This window comes from Diceros bicornis, chromosome 19 (genome assembly GCF_020826845.1).
Source record: "Diceros bicornis minor isolate mBicDic1 chromosome 19, mDicBic1.mat.cur, whole genome shotgun sequence".
Lineage (NCBI taxonomy): Eukaryota > Metazoa > Chordata > Mammalia > Perissodactyla > Rhinocerotidae > Diceros > Diceros bicornis.
Genome location: NC_080758.1, coordinates 25,544,958 through 25,566,279, shown reverse-complemented (window position 1 = coordinate 25,566,279; position 21,322 = coordinate 25,544,958). Strand labels below are relative to the sequence as shown.

Here is a 21,322-nt window from a genome sequence, read left to right as displayed (position 1 = left end):
TTGAAGGAAGATAATATCCAAAGAAGGGGTCTCTATTTTAGCTTCCAAAAGCTGAGCGGTTCTGAGCTTTTGAGGGAGCAGAGATCCCCTTATGGATCCGGAGAAAGCTATGGACTCTCTCTCCAGAAAAATGCACAAAATTTTGCAGACGATTTCAAGGTTAAGATTCCCTCCTGCTGTAATTTCCCTTTCTTCCCAAGTATGTGTTTTGTTCCAAAACACTGATCAGGGGACAGTCTGCCTCCATCACAACTAGCCTATATAAGTCTTCTGCAGTCTACAGTTGCTCCTCCATATTGGGCCCCTACCAAATACTACTATGCCTCTGGCTGCTTTTCTTCTCCACAGGGATGAGCTTCACCCGGACCCCCAGGTCCTTGGCCATTGGTGCCTGGCAAGGCTGGTGGAAGCCACTGCTACAACAGCCAACTGAGCCCAGTCACCTCCCCTGCCCAGACACTCTGGCTCTCCTCACTGGTGCCACCAGCGAAGCCCAAGGCAGGCGGTCAGGGCTGCACCTTATTAACACCTAGTATGGACAGAAGCTGATATTGTTCACTGTCTTCAAGAAGACTCTGCTGCCTTCACCTCTCCCTCAGTTCTCATCCCTTACTATACCTCTGTCCCAATAGGTAGTTAGCCATCCCCCATCACTGGGATATTGTAATCTTTTCCTTTGCTTTGGGGACCAAGGTCCTGATCCTAAAGGATTAAGATATCAGGCTTTCCTCAGTGCCATAGCTAAGGGGATGCCTGCAGTGCTTACTCAGTGTGCACTGTATTCTGATATACTGTCTCCTCGCCTTACCCTAGTCAGGAATGGTCTGGGCACTGTTGTCTCCTGTATTCCCTCAAGCAGAGCCCCTACACGTCAGTATGCACACATGCACACACACACACACACACACACACACACACACACATCAACAAAACTCCTGAGATACGTGAGCCAATTGCATTTAGCTATGACTTTCCATGCCCTCTTTTCCAGGGCTTAATCAGATTTAGTCACACTCATGCATTTGTAAATCCCTCAGCTCTTAAGGATACACAAGTGGCCTTTACAAAATCTTTCTTTGTGCAACTGTTTAACCTGCCCCAAAGCCTGTTGTTCTGATTTCTGAAGAAATCAGAAATTATGGATTTATAGAATTTTAGAATAGAAAGGTCTTTAGATTCTTTCATTCATTAAACAAATCTTTATTGTTTATGCTCCGTGCCTTGTAGTCTACTGAGACATGTAGTCCTATCCTTTCATTTAAAGATGAGAAAGCAGAGGCCCAGATAGGCCCAGGGTCACACAGTCACTCAAAAGGTAGGTATGTCCTGGTGCCCTGACTCCCCTTTCTGGATTCTGTATATCCACTGTGCTGAAGAGGAACTCATCTTAAGTCCTCAGCAGTAATTTAAAGCAGATGATGAGTTTAAGAGGAGAAATTATCATCAGTGATACCACAAATCAAAAAACAGTCTTCACCACTATAGAGTGGAAGGACAAATTACCCTTAAGAAACACAATTGCACTGGTAGTCATTGCTGTCAGCATTATTATCCTGTATAATACCAGGTTAGTGTGTGTCCCACGTTGAATAGTAACAGCAGTGAGGTTTTGTACAGGTCCATAATCCTTTACCTGAAATTGTAAAATCCCAAAACTCTGAAAACTGTAAGTTTTTTTTTCCTTTGGTAACTCATTTGGCAGCAAAACCTGACCTTACCTGAAGTCATTTGGCAACAAAACCTGTCCTGAATTGATGCAAATCAATTCGTGGTCTTTGTTTATCCTGTTTGTTATGAATATTCACAACTTTTTTCTGCAGAAGTTGTTTATTATGGGTGCTCCCTGATCCCTTATATGTGATTTAATATGGTATATAGACGATACTGTTTTTCTAAAATCCACAAAAGTCTAAACTCTAAAAAATGTCTGACCCCAAAGATCATAATACAACTAGATATTATAGACATATATTACATTTAGAATATACATATTCCTCTAGGATTGATGTAAGGAATACTGGTTCCTAGCTCTCTCCCAATATCCAAATAAGATTAATAACACTGAGACTTCACCTTTCCCAGGCTCAGTCTAGTTTTATAGTTCTAACAAGTTACTGAGGTTCTAAGAAGTTGTATTTTAAGTTTATTCATTAAGACTTACTTGCACAGCAAAGGAAACTTTTTAAAAAAATTAAACTCTTGGATTTGCTATGTATCCTGAGTTAGTCTGGAGATGTTACCTAGGAAGATCTGCTCCCTACCCATTGTGCAGAGGCTAGTATTTTTATTAGGCTTGCTGGCTGCTCTTCTTCCTGCATTATCATATGTTCAGAGCAAGTGGTAAATGTGGACTTTGGGTCTCAGTTAATCTTCCCCAAACTCCAGCCATTCCTTTTTTTTTTTTTTTTTTTGGTGAGGAAGATCAGCCCTGAGCTAACATCCATGCCAATCCTCCTCTTTTTGCTGAGGAAGACTGGGCCTGTGCTAACATCTGTGCCCATCTTCCTCTACTTTATATGGGACGCCCCTACAGCATGGCTTGGCAAGTGGTGCCTCAGTGCACACCCAGGATGCAAACCTGGGCCACCAGCAGCGGAGCGTGCACACTTAACCACTACACCACGGGGCCAGACCCAGCCATTCCTTTTCTAACTCAGATTTCCCAACCAGCCTTTTGCTTCTTTGCAGAAATTCCCAGCATGCTTTTTGGCCAGCATTATGCATGAGGAAGACCCAAAGAACTAGAGTAACTACACCTACTACCTCCCAATCAATGACGTGACTCTTCTGTCTTGTCTTAATCAGAGCCTTTCCTTAATCAGAGCTTCTCCCCAACCCATTTTGTCATATCTCCATCCTTTCCTTTCCTTTTGTTTCTTTTCGAGTCGAATTTATTTCTGATTTGTCCTTCTAAAAATAATACCCATTGCTGCTGGAGGTCTGCTACTTGAAAAAATGGTCTCTTTGGCAACAGTAAGTAGGCCAAAATCAAATACAAAATTGCTTTTGGAAGAGATCAGAGAGATACAGAATAAAATCTTAAAATACACATTTAATTTTATGTAACTAATCAAAATGTTGTCTTGTAATTTCCAATAATTATATTTCTCACTTGTATTTCGGGTGTTATTGCATTGATTCTTTGTGAATTCTAGGCAGCGTGGTGTAATAGAAAGTTTCAAAACATTGTGATAACTATGATGCAGATGTTTCCCCTGCCTCTAATAATCAAAACTTACCAGTCCTAATTCTTGTCTCATTAGGATCCAGCCCTGTCCTAAATCAAATCTGAAACCTGATAAATCAATGAGAAATATTATTAGTTGGTAATGGCACAAGTTATCTTTCCTAAGATCACATTTGCCTTTTAAAAAGGGTCATTAATATTTTTACCCAAAGAAGTGTGGGGAGAGAGTGAGAATCCCCCTCTGCCCTTTCCCTTAAGGTTCTTATGGCTCACCAAATAATCAACAAGACAGGTTAGCAGGAGAAAATATTACCAAGTTTAATAACATGTATACATGGGAGAAACTCAGAAATGAGCAACTCGTCCCTCTGTCTAAGCTGCTTGCTTAAGTATTGTAGCTAAAGGCGAGGAAGGTGTTGGGGGTGGGTAGTGGTCTGGGACTTCAGAGGGCAAGAAGACAATTCTTTTCAGGGTCATCTATAGATAATGTGGTCAGGGAGAGATAGAGTTTTTTGATAAAAGGGGCTTGGTGCCCCTCCCATTGTAACATCTATTTTACATTATCATTACAGCCATCATGATAGAAGATCTGTTCCAGGAAGGAGCCACCATGTCAGATTCTTTAGGCAGTTAGTGGGGGAGGTCCAATGTCCCTCAGAGAAAACAATCAAGGTAAAGAGATATATTTCAGGGTGGCCAAATCTTGATCTCCCACATTCCCGCCTTTGAAACTAAAAGTTTCATAGTGCTTTTGAAACTTAAAGAAGTTTCATAGTCCAGAAGCTGAGTTGGTAGATTGTTTCATCTAACTGAACACATTTCTTAGTCCTGATAATAGATCAGTTCAATTAAGTTCATTTTGGAAAGTGGTGATGCAGGTGGGCTCTCAAGGTTATGCCTATATTGTGGAAGCAAGCAATCAAGTATTTAATAGAAGCATTTCTATGTAAACAAAAGAAAAACAAGGTTAGTGGTTGGAGCAAGTTGTAAAGCAGTTTCTGAGTTTAGAGGATAGCCAGTTAAGAAGATTTTTAGATGTCAGTGTCAAAGCATATTTTGCAGTTTAAAATGTCTCTGATGATGTCATCGGGTAATCTCTTAAGTTTATATCAAGTCCATCAGCTTCAGTTTGTAAGGCTTCAGAAAAAAGGGCAGGTTCAGTTTTCAATGATTCCAAATGAAAATGATGGAAAAAATCAAAAATGTTAGTTTGGATATCTGTAGCCAGATATTTCAGGAGACTAGAAAAAATCAGGATCCAGTCCAGTCAACAGATATAAAACAAAAACCTCAAAAGACAATTAACAAAACTAGGATCTAATATCCGCAAATGTATACTATAGTTTTTACTGAAATATAATTTTGCTTTCTAAAATCACCCTCATTTTTATCAAAGATAGCCAAATTAAAGCTAACTAGTTTGCAAAATAAGTCTAGTTCCAATAGAGTTGGCCCAATTATTTACATAAGTACAGCAAGAAGTAGCAATTGATCATATAAGCTCTTTTAAATCTGCTTTGCTGGAACTTTTTATAAGGAATCTCAGATTGAACTTTAAAGGCCTCTCGAGGCCAGGAAAGCCAAGCCAAGGATTTTGTCATCAGACTTCGCCTGTAATACCTACAGATTTGGGTGAATTCCTCCCTTCCGAGGGTCCCCCAAAATATTTCGAGGTTCCTTGTACCTGCCAGATAAGTGACATTCTTTACTTATCCTGTTAAGTGCTGCTTGGAACATAAGGTACCAGGCCAATATTTCCACGTGGCTTTATTCCATAAAGTCCAATCTTCATTCCTCAAAAGCTGCATGGTTATATTGCAAATATGATGTTCCAGTCACAGCCTTGGTAATATAACCAGTGTTTCCCATTGTGTCCTGTTATAAGGAGAACAGATTCTTATTGAACTTATGCAAATAACTATGTTGCCATGAAAACAACAATACTCACTTACTAAGAGTTTTTAAATTCTGGAGGGATCAGGTAGAGAGAAAAAGAAATATTTCAATTTTGCTTACAAAAGTATCATTTACCAAATTGCTATAAATCATAGCTAGCTCAGGAGAAAAGAGAAAAAGTTTTCCTTAAATCTGAAAAAAACATTAAAAATTCAGCAATACTTCAAATGAAAATCATAAAAATTATAATCATCCTTATCAGTTCATTTAGTCCTGTGTAATCCATTCTTGATCCCAATCTTTTTGTTAGCAGCTTCATGAAGTCATCGGTTTCTCCATCAGATTTCTGTAATTTCTTACCAAGTTCAGTTTTATGATCAGAAAGTTTGTCAGAAACCTGTACTCCAGTGTAAATGTCAGAGTCCTTTCCATGAATTTTTCTGAAGTTGAAACATATTTTGCAAAAGCATTAGAGCAAAGAAATAAGTCTGTAAACAACAAGACCTCAAAATGGCAATTGACATAGAAATTTGGTTAATTTTGTGACATACAACACTTTAAAATAATAATAACCAGAATTATGACTGATGACCAGGACAGATCAGAATTTCAGTAATGTTATACAATTTTAAAACACCTATATCAATAACATTTACCCACCTAAGCAGGCTTATCATCACTTGTCTGACAATGCTTTCCATGTAATTTAACATACTGAATAAGCCTAATAAGTTTAGTATCTTTCTCTTTATAGGAAGAGAGCAAATTTCTTTGAGAAGTTCCAGGGCCCTTTGAAAATTCTCAAAGAAAAAAAGTAAAAAAAAGACTTTATTTAAGATATGAATTTTGGGGAGTTTGTCAAAAATATAAAAAGTCAAGGCAAACAGAGCATTAACAGTTCAAAAAGCCTTAATAGAGAGACCTCAGTCTTTTGAACATAGGAAATTATTTTAACAAAACAAAGACATCTCAAAGGTAAAGAAACTGTTTATAACCTCTCAGATGAAAAGTTCAAGAAAAATTTAAAAAATAAGACCAAATTATAATTTTGTTCCAGCTTACTTCTGATATTAAAACTCATTTACTTAATTAAATTCATTTTAATCTTAGCCAACTTGACCATGCATAAAACTCCTTTTCTAGAATTCCTTCCACAAACCTTCTATAACTTTCTTTTTACATTCAGAATTTGTCCCATGTCTTCCTTTTCCCTCCTAGTACTTGAGGACAAATTTATCTTTCTTAATCAACCAAACAAAATATTTCCATTCTTTGTACCTTCTTTATACATCTTACTTTCCTTGTACACAGACATATTTTTCTTAATTTTTAGTAGCTTCAATCACATATACTAATTAGAAATTTTAACCCTTAGAAACCTTAATTTGTAAGTAAAAACTAAGTAAACAATTATAAACTTTCTTTTACATTAGTATCTTGTGGCTTGGAAAATTTATAAACACTTCATAACTTCTAGAAATATGTTACTTTATAGTACAATCTTTTAATAAAACACATTTACCAATAGACCCAAAACATCTTTTAGTTTTCCTGTAATGAAAAGCCAAAAGTAGACAAAGGTACATTTAGCAATCAATGTCTAATATCTTATCTTGTTTGGAAATGATGATACTCACTGAATTTTTATCATAAAATTTAGCAAAACTCTAAAGTTTTAAGTCACCAAAAAGAGTTTGGAAGCTGTAACCACCATAACACATAATTATTGTTTAAAGTTCACCCAACATTCATCTTTTTCACAACTATTTAGTTACTTATTCCCAATAATTATTTAGATTACCTACAAGACTTCATAAGACTTCAGATAAAATTAGCCATCATTTAAATTACTATTTTTGTTAACCAGTTCTGTAATAGAAACAACATCAGTTTTTTTCTGCAAAATTTCATGTAAATTTCATCACCTCTTATACCTCTGAACATAGTTATCATTAAGATTTTTATCAATAGGTCTTGGTCTTCTAATTTTGGACAAGGGAAGCATTCCCAGTCAGACATTTTAAAACATACTCAGGCAAAGTTGATGTAACCTCTTTATATAAAATTAGGTCAAACATTCCAACCTTTATAATCTTATCAACACTTATACTTTTACATGTTCTCAATTCAATTGTAACCTGAGTCAAGGTCTTAAGGCTAGTCAAATTTTTCCCTTCCTTTTTCTGGCCTTTTTTTAGGTACCAATTAAACAATTGTGTGAGAGCTCTCAAAACATTTTTTTTTTTCCCAATTTAGAAGTTTTCCCAATTCAAAGGATCCATCGTCTGGCCATTGACGAGTAGGATCTTCATTTGTATATTTATTCCAATAGTGACTCGATCCAATAAGGATTTTTAAGGAAAGACCTGGAGGTAACTTTGCACACTTAGAATAAATCTTTACCATGGATGCAAGAGGCGTCCCTGGTGAGGGGGCAGACGATGTAGCCCCCATGATCCACAGAATTCACTCCCAAAGATATTCAGAGAAAGTAAAGACCTTCGTTGCACAGGCGGTAAGGATGGTGTAGTGAAAACAGTGTCTCCGGTCTCCCACAATAGTGTGGGACACCTCCAGTCACAGACTGCTAATCTGTGACACCGGGCAGGCGATACTGGAATGGGATTTTTCCAGCACTAACAAGCAACGAAGGTTAAGAAGACAAAAGCCCTTATGGACTGGGCCCTTTATGACAAACTCCCCTGAGAGCTTGGCACAGCCGGATGAAGAGACAGTTCGGAACCCCGGTTTACTCAACTGGCCACTAAGGTGCACTCCGGTTACTGCACCTTCCGTATGGTGGAGACCAAGAAGAATATTCTCACTGGTCACAAGCCAAGTTCTCAGGACACAGAACAAGACAGAGACTACTCTGGGAGGAAAAGGGATCAAGATCAAAACCAAGAGTACTCTACCAAATTTACTAGAGTCGCTAAAAGCTCAAGAAACTAGTTTCCCAAATATTTTCTCCTGCCAATCTAAATTTAGAAAGAGAAAAAAATTCTCACCGCTTGCTTCTACCAGACCAGAAGACAGAGATTCCGGGATCCTGACGTGGTAAGAAATCTTACCTTTTGCCGGCTTTCATCCGGCGTTCCTGTATCTCATTATCTGCAGTAGCCCAAGGAGAAGGCAGTTCTTCCAGCCAGAGAAGGCACCTTGCCAGCCAGTGGGGATCCTGGCGACTACGCCAAAACTGTGGGGAGAGAGTGAGAATCCCCCTCTGCCCCTTCCCTTAAGGTTCTTATGGCTCGCCAAATAATCAACAAGACAGGTTAGCAGGAGAAAATATTACCAAGTTTAATAACATGTATACATGGGAGAAACTCAGAAATGAGCAACTCGTCCCTCTGTCTAAGCTGCTTGCTTAAGTATTGTAGCTAAAGGCGAGGAAGGTGTTGGGGGTGGGTAGTGGTCTGGGACTTCAGAGGGCAAGAAGACAATTCTTTTCAGGGTCATCTATAGATAATGTGGTCAGGGAGAGATAGAGTTTTTTGATAAAAGGGGCTTGGTGCCCCTCCCATTGTAACATCTATTTTACATTATCATTACAGCCATCATGATAGAAGATCTGTTCCAGGAAGGAGCCACCATGTCAAATTCTCTAGGCAGCTAGTGGGGGAGGTCAAATGTCCCTCAGAGAAAACAATCAAGGTAAAGAGATATATTTCAGGGTGGCCAAATCTTGATCTCCCACAGAAGCAATTAATTACCCTATCGGTTAATAGATATCAATAGAGCAAATATTATGTGCTTGCTCTAATCCCTCACAATTCTTACAGTCTAGACAGAGTTGGCAAACTTTTTTGTAAAAGGCCAGGTAGTAAATATTTTATGCTTTGTGGACCACATAGGGTCTCTGTTGGATACATTTTTTAATAGAATGCTTTAAAAATGTAAAAATCATTCTTAGCTCAAAGACTATATAAATGCTGCACAAAATGTGGAAAAGGTGAATGAATATTGCAGTTCCCGGGGCTATAGATTCAGCTTCAGTGAACATTAACTGATAAGTAAATAAATGCTTGTACAGCAAGATAGGTACTGGGGTCAAGGCTTCAGAAGTAGTCAGGCTTAAGAAGTAGCAAAGGTCAGGAGCTTTGTATGGGGACCAGGAATTAGCCAAGCTTGGCTGGGATATATACTTTCTGTAAGAAAGATAAAGCTGGAAAGGAATGTGGAGGGCAGATTGTGGAGGGCCCTGGTGCCTTTCTGAGGCTGCAGAGCTTGTATTTCTCTTGGTAATCAGGATAAGCCCTGCAGAGGAATGACACTGCTTGGAATCCAGCAGCAGCCTCTCAGTCTTGCCCCCTCCATCTCCACACCGCAGTCAGAGGGATCCTTCTACAATGCAAATCTTATTAAGTCCCTCCCCTCATTCAAGACTCTTCAGTCATTTTCCATTGACCTTAAGATATTTTCCAAACTCCTTAGGTTTACCAGTCCTGTTATGATTTGGCCCCTGCCTCCCTCTCCCGTTATATCTATTTGCCAGCCTTACTTAACTTTTTGTAGTTTCTCCAGTGCACCATCCTCTCACCTTTGGATCTTCACATATGTGATTCTCAGTGTCAGCAATACAACCATCACCACCTCCACCCTTTTCTCCAACATGGCTAATTCCAACTCAGACCTCTGTTCTCAGCTTCAGTGCAACTTGCTCCCCTAGCCCCCACACTAGTTTAGATTTCCCACAGAACAAGCTTTATTAGAATAATTTATTTAACTTGTCAGTCTTCCTGATAGGATGTAAGCTCTGTAAAAACAAGCATCATGTCTGACTAGGTCACAGTTGTATCCCAAGAATCTAGCATTGTGCTGGTTCAAAGTAGGTGCTTAACAAATATTTGTTGACTTGATGAATGAATGTATGAATGAATGAGTGAATGAATGAAAATAGGGCTTTCAAAGGAAGCTTAGCCTCGTTCTGGAGACAAGGAGGCCAGTGAGGAGGCTCCCGTGGAGGGCCAGGTGGGAGGAACTCGGTGCCTAGGGACAGAAGGAATGGAAAGGGAGGGAAGGATGTGAGAAATGGGGGGAATGAATAACACTAGAACTCAGCGAGTGATTGGTGTGGGGAACAGGAGAGAAGGAGAAATTGTTTCTCAAGCTGGCCCAGCCAGCATCATTAGAGAGAGAAGAGAGTACTGCTAGGAAGAGAGGGCCCAGGAATTGAGAAAGAGAGAATGGAGGAATTAGTTCAAATATAGTTTTGCTCATTTTCCTCAGTCCTAACCAACTAGCCATCCCAAGCAACACTGCTGGCTCTAGTTAGATTGAACCCAGCTAGAAAAGCGTTTCAGCTAGGTAAGAAGTTAGAGTCCAAGTGGCCTTGGCAGCCAAAACAGGCAGGAAGGCAAACTGGGATAGGCAGGGGTGACAGTGGAGCTACAGCAGCTGGGAGGCAACCATGAGGCTCTGGGCCCCTGTGGAAGGGGTTCTGGGTTCTGGAGCAGTTTGAAGCCATCAGTGACTGAGAATGAACGGGGCACCAGAGACATGTGGGGCTACAGGGATGTGAACCAAAATGAAATGTAGTCACCACCAGTGAGCAAGGAGAATACAGCTCATTCTGCTGGCAGGATCAACTAGGCAGAAGAGACCTGCTGCCCAAAAAAGGGCAGAGAGAGACCCACGCAGGAGAGAGATTCAGCATCAGCAAACACTTCTCAAGTGATGATGTGTATCCAGCATTGTGCTAGATGCTTTACTGAAAGGTTATTTCCATGTTTTCAATAACCCTCTGAGACAGGCACTGAGATTGCTACTCCTTTGCAAATGGGAAACTGAGACTCAGAGAGATTAAATAAAATTTCCAAGGTCACAGTGTAGTAAATAGGCTCCCCTTACCTGGCCAATTTCTAGCCTGTTCCTACCAGCCCTCAGCTTGGTTAGAACAATATTCTCCATGTCTACTACATTCCAAAAAGAAGAGACCCAAACAGCTGCCCCCCACCTTCATTCTAAGCTTCTTAAAGTTGGAGGGATATTCCATTATTGTCCAGCATTAAAATCAAAACTATATGAGAGTTTAGAGTTAGAAAATATAAAATTGCCAGAATATAACTTCTTTAAACATATGTCCATTGTAATTAATACAAGTAGCTAACATTTACACCAGGCACTGCATTAACTCCTGATCCTATTTTAATTCCCAGCATACCCTGTATAGTAGGTATTATGATGTCCCTTTTCATTGATGAAGAAGCTGAGGCTCAGAATGGTTAAGCAACGTGCCCTCACATAGTTTGCAAGTGGCGAAGCCACATCTATCTGACTGCAGAGTATGCATTCTTTCAGCTACACTGTCCCATCTTCTTTAAACAAAAAACTAAGTCTAATTGATGAGAATGACCCACATGAAAAATTAGAGAACAATGAAGTACTAAGCGAAACAGTATTGAATTTAAGAACTGGAGTTCAGAAAAGGGAGAGAGCTATTTGAGCTGGCCTGATGATGAAAGAGAAAATGTGCTAGAGCTGGCGTCAAGCTGGTACCTGAAAGTGAAATGTGATGGGGGTGAGTTGAGAGTGGACGATGTTGTTGAAACAAGAGCAAAGGCAGGGAGATGGACTCAGTGTAACTTGTTCCATTGAGAGCAAGGAACGGGCCAGGGTGAAGAGGATGGAAAATACGAGATTATTTGAAGGGAACATAAAGTAAAATTTGGTGAGAGATAGGATATAAAAATCAGGGAAGAAAGGCAAACATTAAGACCAAGATTCTTGACTGCGGATGATGGTCGTTGAACAAAGGTAGAGAGTACAGTAGAGCCAGATCATGCACACATTTGATTTACACAAAGCCAACTGTATATACTTAGCAAGTGAGTGAGAGAGGGGAGGGGAGCAATTTAAGTAGTGCAGACAATTCTGTTCAACATCCCATCCAGAGAGCCGCTGCTCTGGGGTGAGGAGATACTCACCCCAGTATTGGGAGCTGAGGATCTGCTATTCCTTCAGCTAGTCTCAGTTCCCATACACCTCTGGCAGTGTGAAGCTTTTCATTATGCTGCCTGTGATCCTAGTGTTCAAAGAAAAGGATTTCTTCATACAATGTGACTCCTAAAGGCAAGCTAACTACTCATTATGGTGTGAAATGGGGAAAAAAAAACCCAACAGCGATCATTTGTCATGCTGAAGAAAAGTTGTACTGTATGCAGTTTTTACCTTGGAGTCTGATTTTAGGTATAAAGATGCAACTCCAGGGCAATTGACAAGGGAAAAGTATCCTTTAGAATGCCTTGGGTTGAGAAAAACAGAAAACTCAACTCAGTTTAAAACAAGAAAGGAAATGTATTGGCTTATCTAATTGGTAAGTCTAGATATAAGATGGGCTTCAGGCAAGTTCTGATCTACTGGCTTAATTATGTTAGCAATGTCCTTTCTTACTGTCTGTCCAATCTGCCTTCCACTATGTCAGCTTCATTCTAAAACTGGCTCCCCTTTATAAGATGACTGCCAGCACTAACCAGGACTGCGGGCTTTTTCCTACATATCCAGTGAGAGAGAAAGAGCTCTCCTAAACAATCAGAAAAAGGCCTGGGCTTCCTCGGGTTAGATCATCTTCAGTCACATGCCTGTGCCCTAACCAATACTGGGAGGACGGGCTGGGGTTTTGCTGTTTGTCGTAAATAAATCAAGGCCTCCCCTGGATCTGGCGATCAGGTCACCGGCACCCAAAATGTATATCTAGGAAATCTAAGATCCTCTTAGAAAGGGGAAAGATCATAGTTGATGCTAAAGAGGGAACTAACAGCGTTCTTTTCAGAAACGCACTAAGCCAGGAAGATGAGGAGCTTAGTTTAAGACATGAGCATTTATCCAGCCAACATTTGCTGAGTTACTGCTCTGGGCTGGTCAGGGTGCCAGGTTCAGGACCATAGAAATGAGTAAAATATAACCTCTCCTTTTTCTATCAATCAGGAGACACAAACACATAAATTACATGATAAGGGCTTTGACAGGACAGTGTGAAGTTCTGAGAAGCAGAGAATGGAACAAATAACTATGCCTCAGTCCCTAGACTTTTCTGATACAGGTTTTTAACTATTGCTAATGGGGGCTAGGAACCTCAGAGATCAGACTGCATGAGCTGGGAACCTGAGGTCCTCAAGAGATATTTTGGGCTTTAGGATCTGAGAAGATGGGTTGTCCCATCATACAACAAAAATATGAACTGCCTGAGAAAACTATTTATTGCCTCTTTCTATTTTACATATTGGGATACTGCAAGTCAGCGTTTATTTGAAGAAAGAATTCCCCTGTTAAATGAATACAAACCACTGACTGAGCCCAGTCTCCTCATTTTACCAAAGAGGAAATTAGACTCCATAAAAAAAGGAATGGATTTGTCCAAAGTCATGCATCTTACTAATGCTTGAGCCAAGACAAGAATTCGGAGGTCCTGACTCCCAGCCCAGTACCCATTTCATTGACTCACTACCAGGCTTTGAGAAAGAAAATTGGTGACCAGTTCATGATAGGCAAATGCCCTATGAAAGGATGAAAGGATCTGAAGAAATCAGAACTGGCATTAGGGCTGAGAGGGGTAGAAGATGCACATCAAGAAATTTATGAGGGTGAGGGCTGCCTGTTTGGGTCTCTCGTCCTGGAATGTAACAAACATGCAGAAAATTTTACTCCAACAACCTGGGAGGAATAGGCTAAAAATTGGCCAGGCTGCTGTAAGAGGACCCCCGGAGTAGGCAGGACCAGCACGAGCAGACTATTTTATTTTCTTCTTGCCCACAGTGCCTTATGGCAGGGTGGAGAGAACCTTGGAAAAGCAGCCTCAGCTTTGTCCAAGACCTGAGAGAACATGCACAGGGTGGGTGAGGGGTGGGGCTCCTGCACTCAGAGAAGATGAAGATGCTGCTGAAGCCCTGATTGAGCCAAACCCAGGCATTCAGGGGAAGAAATCCATTCTGGGATCCGTCGTCTTCATCAAAATTCAGCTAGCAATAAATCCACAAATCCAGTTAGCCTGTGTCGACAGGTCCATCCTCCTAACACAAATCATACCTGCACTTATTCCCTCCAGCCGTGGGAATATAGTGTATGCAACGACATACATACTTGTCTGAAGAAGCCATTTATCCCTACATTTTTCTCACGGAGTCTTAATTTATGAGCCTTATTCTCTGCACCTTAGTAAAACCTCTCCCACTGTGAGGCACTACTGGAGAACTTTCAACAACTCCACCCAGGCCTAGGGTCTCCTAGGGTCACTGACTTAAAAAACCGCTACTCTACCCTCTGGATGGCAGAGACCAATTGCAATGCATTCCTTTTCTCTTTGCTTCAATCTCCTTCCCTCCCTTGTCTTTCTCTCTTCCTCTCCCCATCTCTCCTTTCCTCTCTTCTTCCTTCACCGAGTCTCCTTCCCTGTCCTAAGCCTTGCTAGTCCTCCAGCTCCACTGGGACACTTGTGGAATGGGGTCAGAGCACCAGCCCAAAGAAGCACAGAGAAAGCAAGAGGGCCCATCCTCTTCCCATGACCCCTGGCCTACCCGCCTGACTGCCTTCCCCGTCCCACTCAGTCTTCCTGGGATGGATGTCACTCGCCTGCTCCTGGCCGCCCTGCTGGTCGGCCTGTGCTTCCTCACTGCCTACAGCCACCTGGCACCTGAGGAGAAGCCCAACGATGACAGACGCTTGAGGAGAAACTCCTCCATGAACCTGTTGGATTCCCCTTCTGTCTCTATTGTGGGTAAGTAGCCTGGCCTGGGGCCTCACTTCTGGGCTCTGGCCCAAGAGAAGGGGCTGCAGGATGTCAAACATGCTCCCCAGGCTGATAACCAGGATCCATTGTCATAGGTTAGAGCTCCTTCCTCATTCCTCAAAATAATCCTGGAGGAATAAAATGTCCCTTGACTCATTTGGTTTGGGAAAGCCCTGTACACCACCAATCTAATATGCAGCTTAGCATGTTACAGGCTCCAAGAAAGCCTGAAGTCAAGACACAAGGCGAATTTGGTTTAACTTAGCCTTTCTGAAACTTACTGAGTCACAGAACTATTATCAATGGAAAAAACTGTAGGAAATGCTGCAGAATATAACAAAGTCTGGGATGAACTAGTCCTGTCATGCCAGGGTTGAGAGTTCCTGCTCAGGAAAAATATCAGGGGCATTAGAGCCTGGCATTGGAGATCTTCTCCAAGCTCTGGTTTGACTTCATCTGATAATAATAATAACAGATATATTTATTGAGTGCTAGGCACTGTGAAGTGAGTATTGTTTTTATTCCTATTTCACAGTTGAAGAAATTGAGGCTTAGGAAAGTTAAGTAACTAACATAAGATCACATAATTCTTAATTTGCAGAGCCAGAATTCAAACCTAGGTGTTTAACTCCAGAACCTAAGCTCAAAACTAATGTCCGTTACTGTCTTGCCTCTCACTAGGAAAAGAGGATATTCTGCACGCATCAAGGAAGTAAGAGGAGGGAAAGGGCTGGAGCCGTTCAGCATTGATTGATCACCTTCGATGTGCCAGATTTTCCACTTAATAAACATACCTCATTTATCCTCAAGACAACCCTGCAAGATAGATATTACAGTACCCTATTTGCAGATGAGAAAACTTGAGTCTTAAGGAAGTTAAGGAGGTTGCCTAAGGACACACAGCTGTTAAATGGCAGAGTAAGGGTTCAAATCAGGTGTGCCTGGCTCCAAAGCTCTGGGAAATGGAAAGTAGGAATACAGGAAACACAGGTCCATCCATGTACAGGACACTGAGTCCATTTTCCAGGGCCTTCTTGGATTTCCCCTTTGCCTTCCCTCAGAGGACACTTTGCTCTTAGTCCCTGGCTCCAGGCCAGCAGCCAGGCTAACGAGAACCTGCCAGCTTAAGTCCCAAGATGTGATCTATCCAGCCAACCTGTCCTCCTCTCCCTACCCTGGGACTTCCCAGAGTGCCCTCCGCTCCTCCCACTTCTCTGCAGCTCAGGGCCTCCAGAAACATCTGACTTTGCTCCTTCTGTCTCTCTTGGAAGCACTGAACAAGAAATCCAGAAAGATCAGCAGAAAAGAGGCAGAAAAGAAGAAGAGATCTTCCAAGGTAGGCCTGGGAGTTCTCATCGTGGGGGTGGGACCGGACTTAAAAGCGGAGGACCCCAAGCTCTGGCTAGGAACTGAATGAAGGATTTTCCAGGCCTACATGAACAAGAGAAGCTGAAAGCTACCAAAAGGCTTCCTGGCCTGGAGCCCTGAACCAGACTCCACAGAAGCCCAGGGAGCTGAGCAAAATAGCTTACCTGCTGAAAAGCATCTCTCTATACTAGCTAGCCCCCTGCCCGAAATTTCACCATTATTCGTTCTTGTGGATGAATGCAGTGTTTCCCAAACCTCAGTCATTTCAGCACCATTTCCACAACTTTTGCCATATCTAAGTTTCACCTGTTTATTTAATATATTTGTTTAAAATTAAAACAAAAATTATATAACTCTGATAGAAAAACAGTATCACTTGCCATAAATAGAAGCTAACCATAAAAATACGTGAAAAATGAAAATACAACCTTGTTAGTGAATTCTGGCTGGATGGTGTTGCCTGCCAGAGCCTCTAAATCTGAGGCTTGCTCTCTGTGTTAAAAGGAAGATTAGAGAGTGTTGGGGAAGCATTAAGGATATACTGGCACCAAACTGAGCCTTTCAAGTTGAAAGAGATTGAAAAAAGAATCCTTTCCCAGCATGTGATCCAGTGTCATTTAATATTCATATACCACCTAAAATCATACCGCCATGGTACAGGCTCCCACACTAGGAAATACTGGATTAAGGCATTGTTGAAATGCACATGTTATTCCTGTCTCGGTGTGCCTTCGTTTATTAGATCAACTGTAACCAGAGCAGAAAGTACTGGACTAGGCATTGGGAGGTAGGACCTGGCACTGTGTGACCTTGAGAAAGTTCTTGCTCCTCTCTGTAAAGTGAACAAGCAGATCAGATGATTGACAGAACTGACAGATCTATTTACATGCTAGGTAGTGGGAATAGAGTAGTGAACAAGAGAGATACATCCCTGCTCTCATGGAGTTTACATTCTTGTGGGGGAAAACAGGAGAACAGGAGGTAACCAATAAAGGGGTAAAACAAATTCAGATGATGACAAACGCTGTGAAGGAGTTAAAGTATGGTAATGAGACAGAGTGAAGGGAAGAGTGGTCAGGGAAGGCCTCTGGAAGGAAGCAGCACTTAAAGACTGAAATCTCAGTAATCTGGAGCAGCAATGTCCAACAGAAATGCAATGTGAGCCACATATATAATTTTAAAGTTTCTAGTAGCCGCATTAAAAAAAGTAAAAAGAAACAGGTGCAATTAATTTTAATATTTTATTTAACTCAATATATCCAAAATATTATCATTTTAATATGTAGTGAATATAAAGTTATTGAGATATTTTACATTTTGAAGGGTGCTAAGTCTTTGAAACCTGGTACATATTTTACACTCTCAATTCCAGTGCTAATTTTTTACAAAGTGAAGTATAGTCCTAACAAAACAACAAAGTTGTGTTTAACGGATAAAATATTTTATACTCCGTTTTAAATTTAAATTAATTAAACAAAATTGGAAAATTCAACTCCTCAGTTGCACTAGACACATTTCAAATACTCAGTAGCCACATAAGGCTAGTGGCTACCTGTACTGGACAGCACAGCAAAGAATGACCCCAGGAAACGGAGCAGCAAGGTCAAAGCCCCCGCAGCAGGAACTCATTTGCTGTGCTCGGTGCACACAAGGAAGGCCGGCGGGGCACCGTGCTCAAGACTGCTCGGAAAGGTGGACAGAGCCAAACCAGAGAGGGCCTCAAGGGTCAAAGTAAAGTTTATGTTTCACTCTGAGTGCAAACAGAAACCACTGGGGGCTTTAAGGCGGAGTGGGATGCCATCCTAGGTCCGCGGAGAGGTCCCATGGTGCACTGGAGACGGACTGTAAGGGGGCCAGAGCAGCAGACAGAAGATAGTGGCCTGGCCAGCGGTGAAGTGGGTGGCCTCCGGATCTATTGTGAAGGCAGAACTAAGAGGATCGCGGATGCCCTGGGAGGGGACGACAGAGATGGTAGTTAAAAACTGCAGAGATGAGTGGGATCCCCAAGGGAGAAAAGAGGGCCAGGCCGGAGCCAGCTCAGTTTTGATGAGGCACGGGGGACATTATGGGGGCAGCAGGCAGGGACCTGCTGGGGTGCCCTGTGGGCAGGGGCGAGCGGGCGGTGGCAGCGGGTGGGGATGTCGGGTCGGCGGCATCCATAGCTCCCAGGCAGGGGTGAGGACGGGTGGGGCGGGCGTGGCTGGCTCGGGCAGCCCCGGCGTTTCCCCGCAGAAAAACGCTTCGATGAAGAAGGTGGCGCGGCCGCGGCCCCTGCCGCCCGCCCCCTGCGTGGCCACCCGCGACAGCTGCAAGCCGCCGGCGCCCGCCTGCTGCGACCCGTGCGCCTCGTGCCACTGCCGCTTCTCCCGCAGCGCCTGCTCCTGCCGCGTGCTCAACCCCGCCTGCTGAGCCCGCCCGCCTCCCGGCCGCCGGCGGGGCTCCCTGGGGACCCTCGGGGCCCTTCCGGGGCGGCTGATCTCTAGTAGGTGAGGCTTCCTAGGACTGGGCGCGGGCGCGGCTCCCGAGGCTGGCGCGCAGCTTTCGGGAGCCGGGACTTCAAGTAGAATTGGCTTGGGTTGGACTAAAATCCAAATATATGTAGGCTGCTCCAAGGTGTGTGGCTGTTTCTTTAAAGGGCAGGAAAGCTTGCTTTTCCTTCGCCGAGTCCCCTTCGCCGCCCATTCCCGCCGACTGCGCACGCGCTGTCTCCTGGGCCTGGAGAAACCCGGTTACCCAGCCCTAGGGCTGCGCTCCTGGTAAACTCTGCTCTGGTTCCGGGCACTGGAGACAATGCTGCCCCCTACCTTTAAACCTCGGAACACCCGAAACTGCCTCCAAAACCAGGAATGCGGACCAGCCAGGCGGAAAGGAGCCATTAAGGAACCACCATTCAGTCTTTCACCCTTTCCTCCCTTCTAAGGATTTCCCCCCACTCCTGAGAAAAACGAGAAAGGCTACGACTCCATACACAGTCTCACTGGGCGGTCTGTCCTGGGGATCTGGGGATCTATGGCTGGGTCCCTACAGCCAAAAGGCTCTGGCCTGAGGATCCTAGAGCTTTAGGAGGCTTCCAAACCAAGGTGCCACTTGTGCCCACTCCTCCCTTTCTCCCAGGGTTGCCAGAGGTGCTGGGGCCTGGGAGGAGTTTCTCCCACTCCCAGGCTGAATGAACACTGACCGTTGGTCGCCAGGCATTTTTAACTCTGACAGCCTAGAGTTTGGGCTCCCAAGTCAGAAGCAGGGGTTCAGGAATCCTTCCTCACCACCCACTTCAACCCTGTCAGCCAGTAAGGAGGCTTTGGGTCTGGGCTTGGTGAGCAGGCAGCAACCTTTGTCCCGGATCATCAGGGCCTGTCGCTTAAAGTGTCCCAAGCCATCGTCTGAAATACCATCCTTAGAGATTCTCTGAGTCTGTGAGGAACTGAGTGCAGCATTATATCTCTGGAAGGACCCCGAGAGGGAAGCACTGGGGATACTGCTTTGGGGAAAGAGGGGTAAGAGGCAGGAGCTGGGTCTGTGAGGAAGGACCAGCCAGGGTCAGGGGTCACATGGAAACTTCCAGCACATTGAGGGTCAAGGGCTCTAAATGACATCATCTACTCGTACTGCTTGGCTGGGGGCATCCCTGCCAGTAGGGGGAAAGCTGTGATGCCCCCCGTCAGCACCTCGCAGCAGCTGGAGCTCTTCCCCAAAGAAACACTATAAGCAAGAAAGAGGAAGCTGCACACAGTGGTGGTATAAGATGCTTTTAACAAGGCCTATGCCCAAGAAAGATTCTAGAGAGAGCCTGTGAGACAGGATGATGTGGAGCAGTTGCCTCAGCCCTGATAACCACCATGTATCTCTGTCCTTGGAGGTGAGGACAGTGGTGCTCAAGGGCCAGCACCAGTGAGGCCACCTCCGCTAGCCCACTTGTCCACTTGCAATCTTCCATTTTCAGATTCCTTAAAACTCCCTCCTTTCCAAGGACCTTTTTGCAACTGGAGACCCAGGTTGTGCCTGCAGTGACATAGCCAGTATGGAATCAAGGAGGCACATATCAGACCCTGGACTGGATAGAGTGGGAACCACCTGGACAGAGCCCAAGAAAAAAGATGAGTGCCCCAGGCTAGGCTGTGGACACAGTTCTGCACACTGGGCAAGTCTCTGTGTTTCTCTGGGCTTCCATTTACTTGTCTATAAAATGGGAAATAATCATTCCTGCTCTTCTTGTTACAAATCTGAGATAGTGATGCTTCATGTGCCTTAACACAAGAAATACACACACACACACACACACACACACACACACACACAGAAAAGCTCTCGTTGCTTGTTTTGTTTTCTGTCATTTAGGCAGCAGGTCCACAGGGCAAGAACCTTTTGTTCCTTGTACCACAGCGGCTGCTGAGTAAATGTCATCAGTAATGAGAATATGGGGAACATACTGCAGTCACTGCTCCTGTGTTTTCCAGACATTGCTCACCAGCCAGGCACCATTTGGTCCCCAGGGGTGAGGATGCAGATGCAAAGCCAAAGACCCAGTCCATTAGTGACAGTACCACTTGGCTGCTGGATCCAGACAACTACATGGAAGACCAACCCATTCACTCTTTCAGCAAATGTGTATTGAGCACCTACTATGTGCCAGGCATTGCACCAGGTGCTGTGAATACTGTGGTGAACAAGTCCAATATGGATCTTCTTATAGAGCTTATGGTCCAGGGGACCATGACTATTGGTCCTTGTTAGAGGCTAGAACCATTGTTAGCATATGTAGTCTATTCCTCGGACTCTCAGTTCTTGCTTCTGTTGATTCAGATTCCTGGTTAGGTATTTATCTGCTCAAGTTTCCCTTCAGCTTGAGATCCTAAGATTCCTCCACCTTTTCAGAATTCCTCCTCAAACCTTAGGGTCCTGAGAGCACGGTTCTGGGCTTCTGCAAAACCCTGCCTAAGGGACCAGAATTGGAACACATCTGTGGCTCAGAGCTATGGTTCCACTGTTATGAAGATCTGCGACCCCCTGCCTTTCCCACACCATCATTCATTCTCTTTCTCTCTGTCATACACACATGGTGAACTCTGTCCTAGAAAGATTTGTTCCACTTGTATGACTATTGATTCAGGATCATTTCTTCCTATAGGGCATGGCCTTAAACCCGTGCC

At 43.3% G+C, this 21,322-nt stretch overlaps 1 protein-coding gene across 1 annotated transcript in view; it reads left to right on the top strand.

Moving 5' to 3' along the window:
* LOC131418516 (agouti-signaling protein-like) overlaps positions 1-18,677 on the top strand; it is a 30,490-nt gene extending 11,813 nt beyond the window's left edge. The window contains exons 2-4 of the mRNA XM_058562883.1: positions 14,626-14,795; positions 16,079-16,143; positions 18,408-18,677. Of these exons, the coding sequence (XP_058418866.1) occupies positions 14,636-14,795; positions 16,079-16,143; positions 18,408-18,584 (402 nt within the window). The 5' untranslated portion in view covers positions 14,626-14,635 and the 3' untranslated portion in view covers positions 18,585-18,677. The remainder of the gene's footprint in view (positions 1-14,625; positions 14,796-16,078; positions 16,144-18,407) is intronic.
* Positions 18,678-21,322: the final 2,645 nt, after the last annotated feature.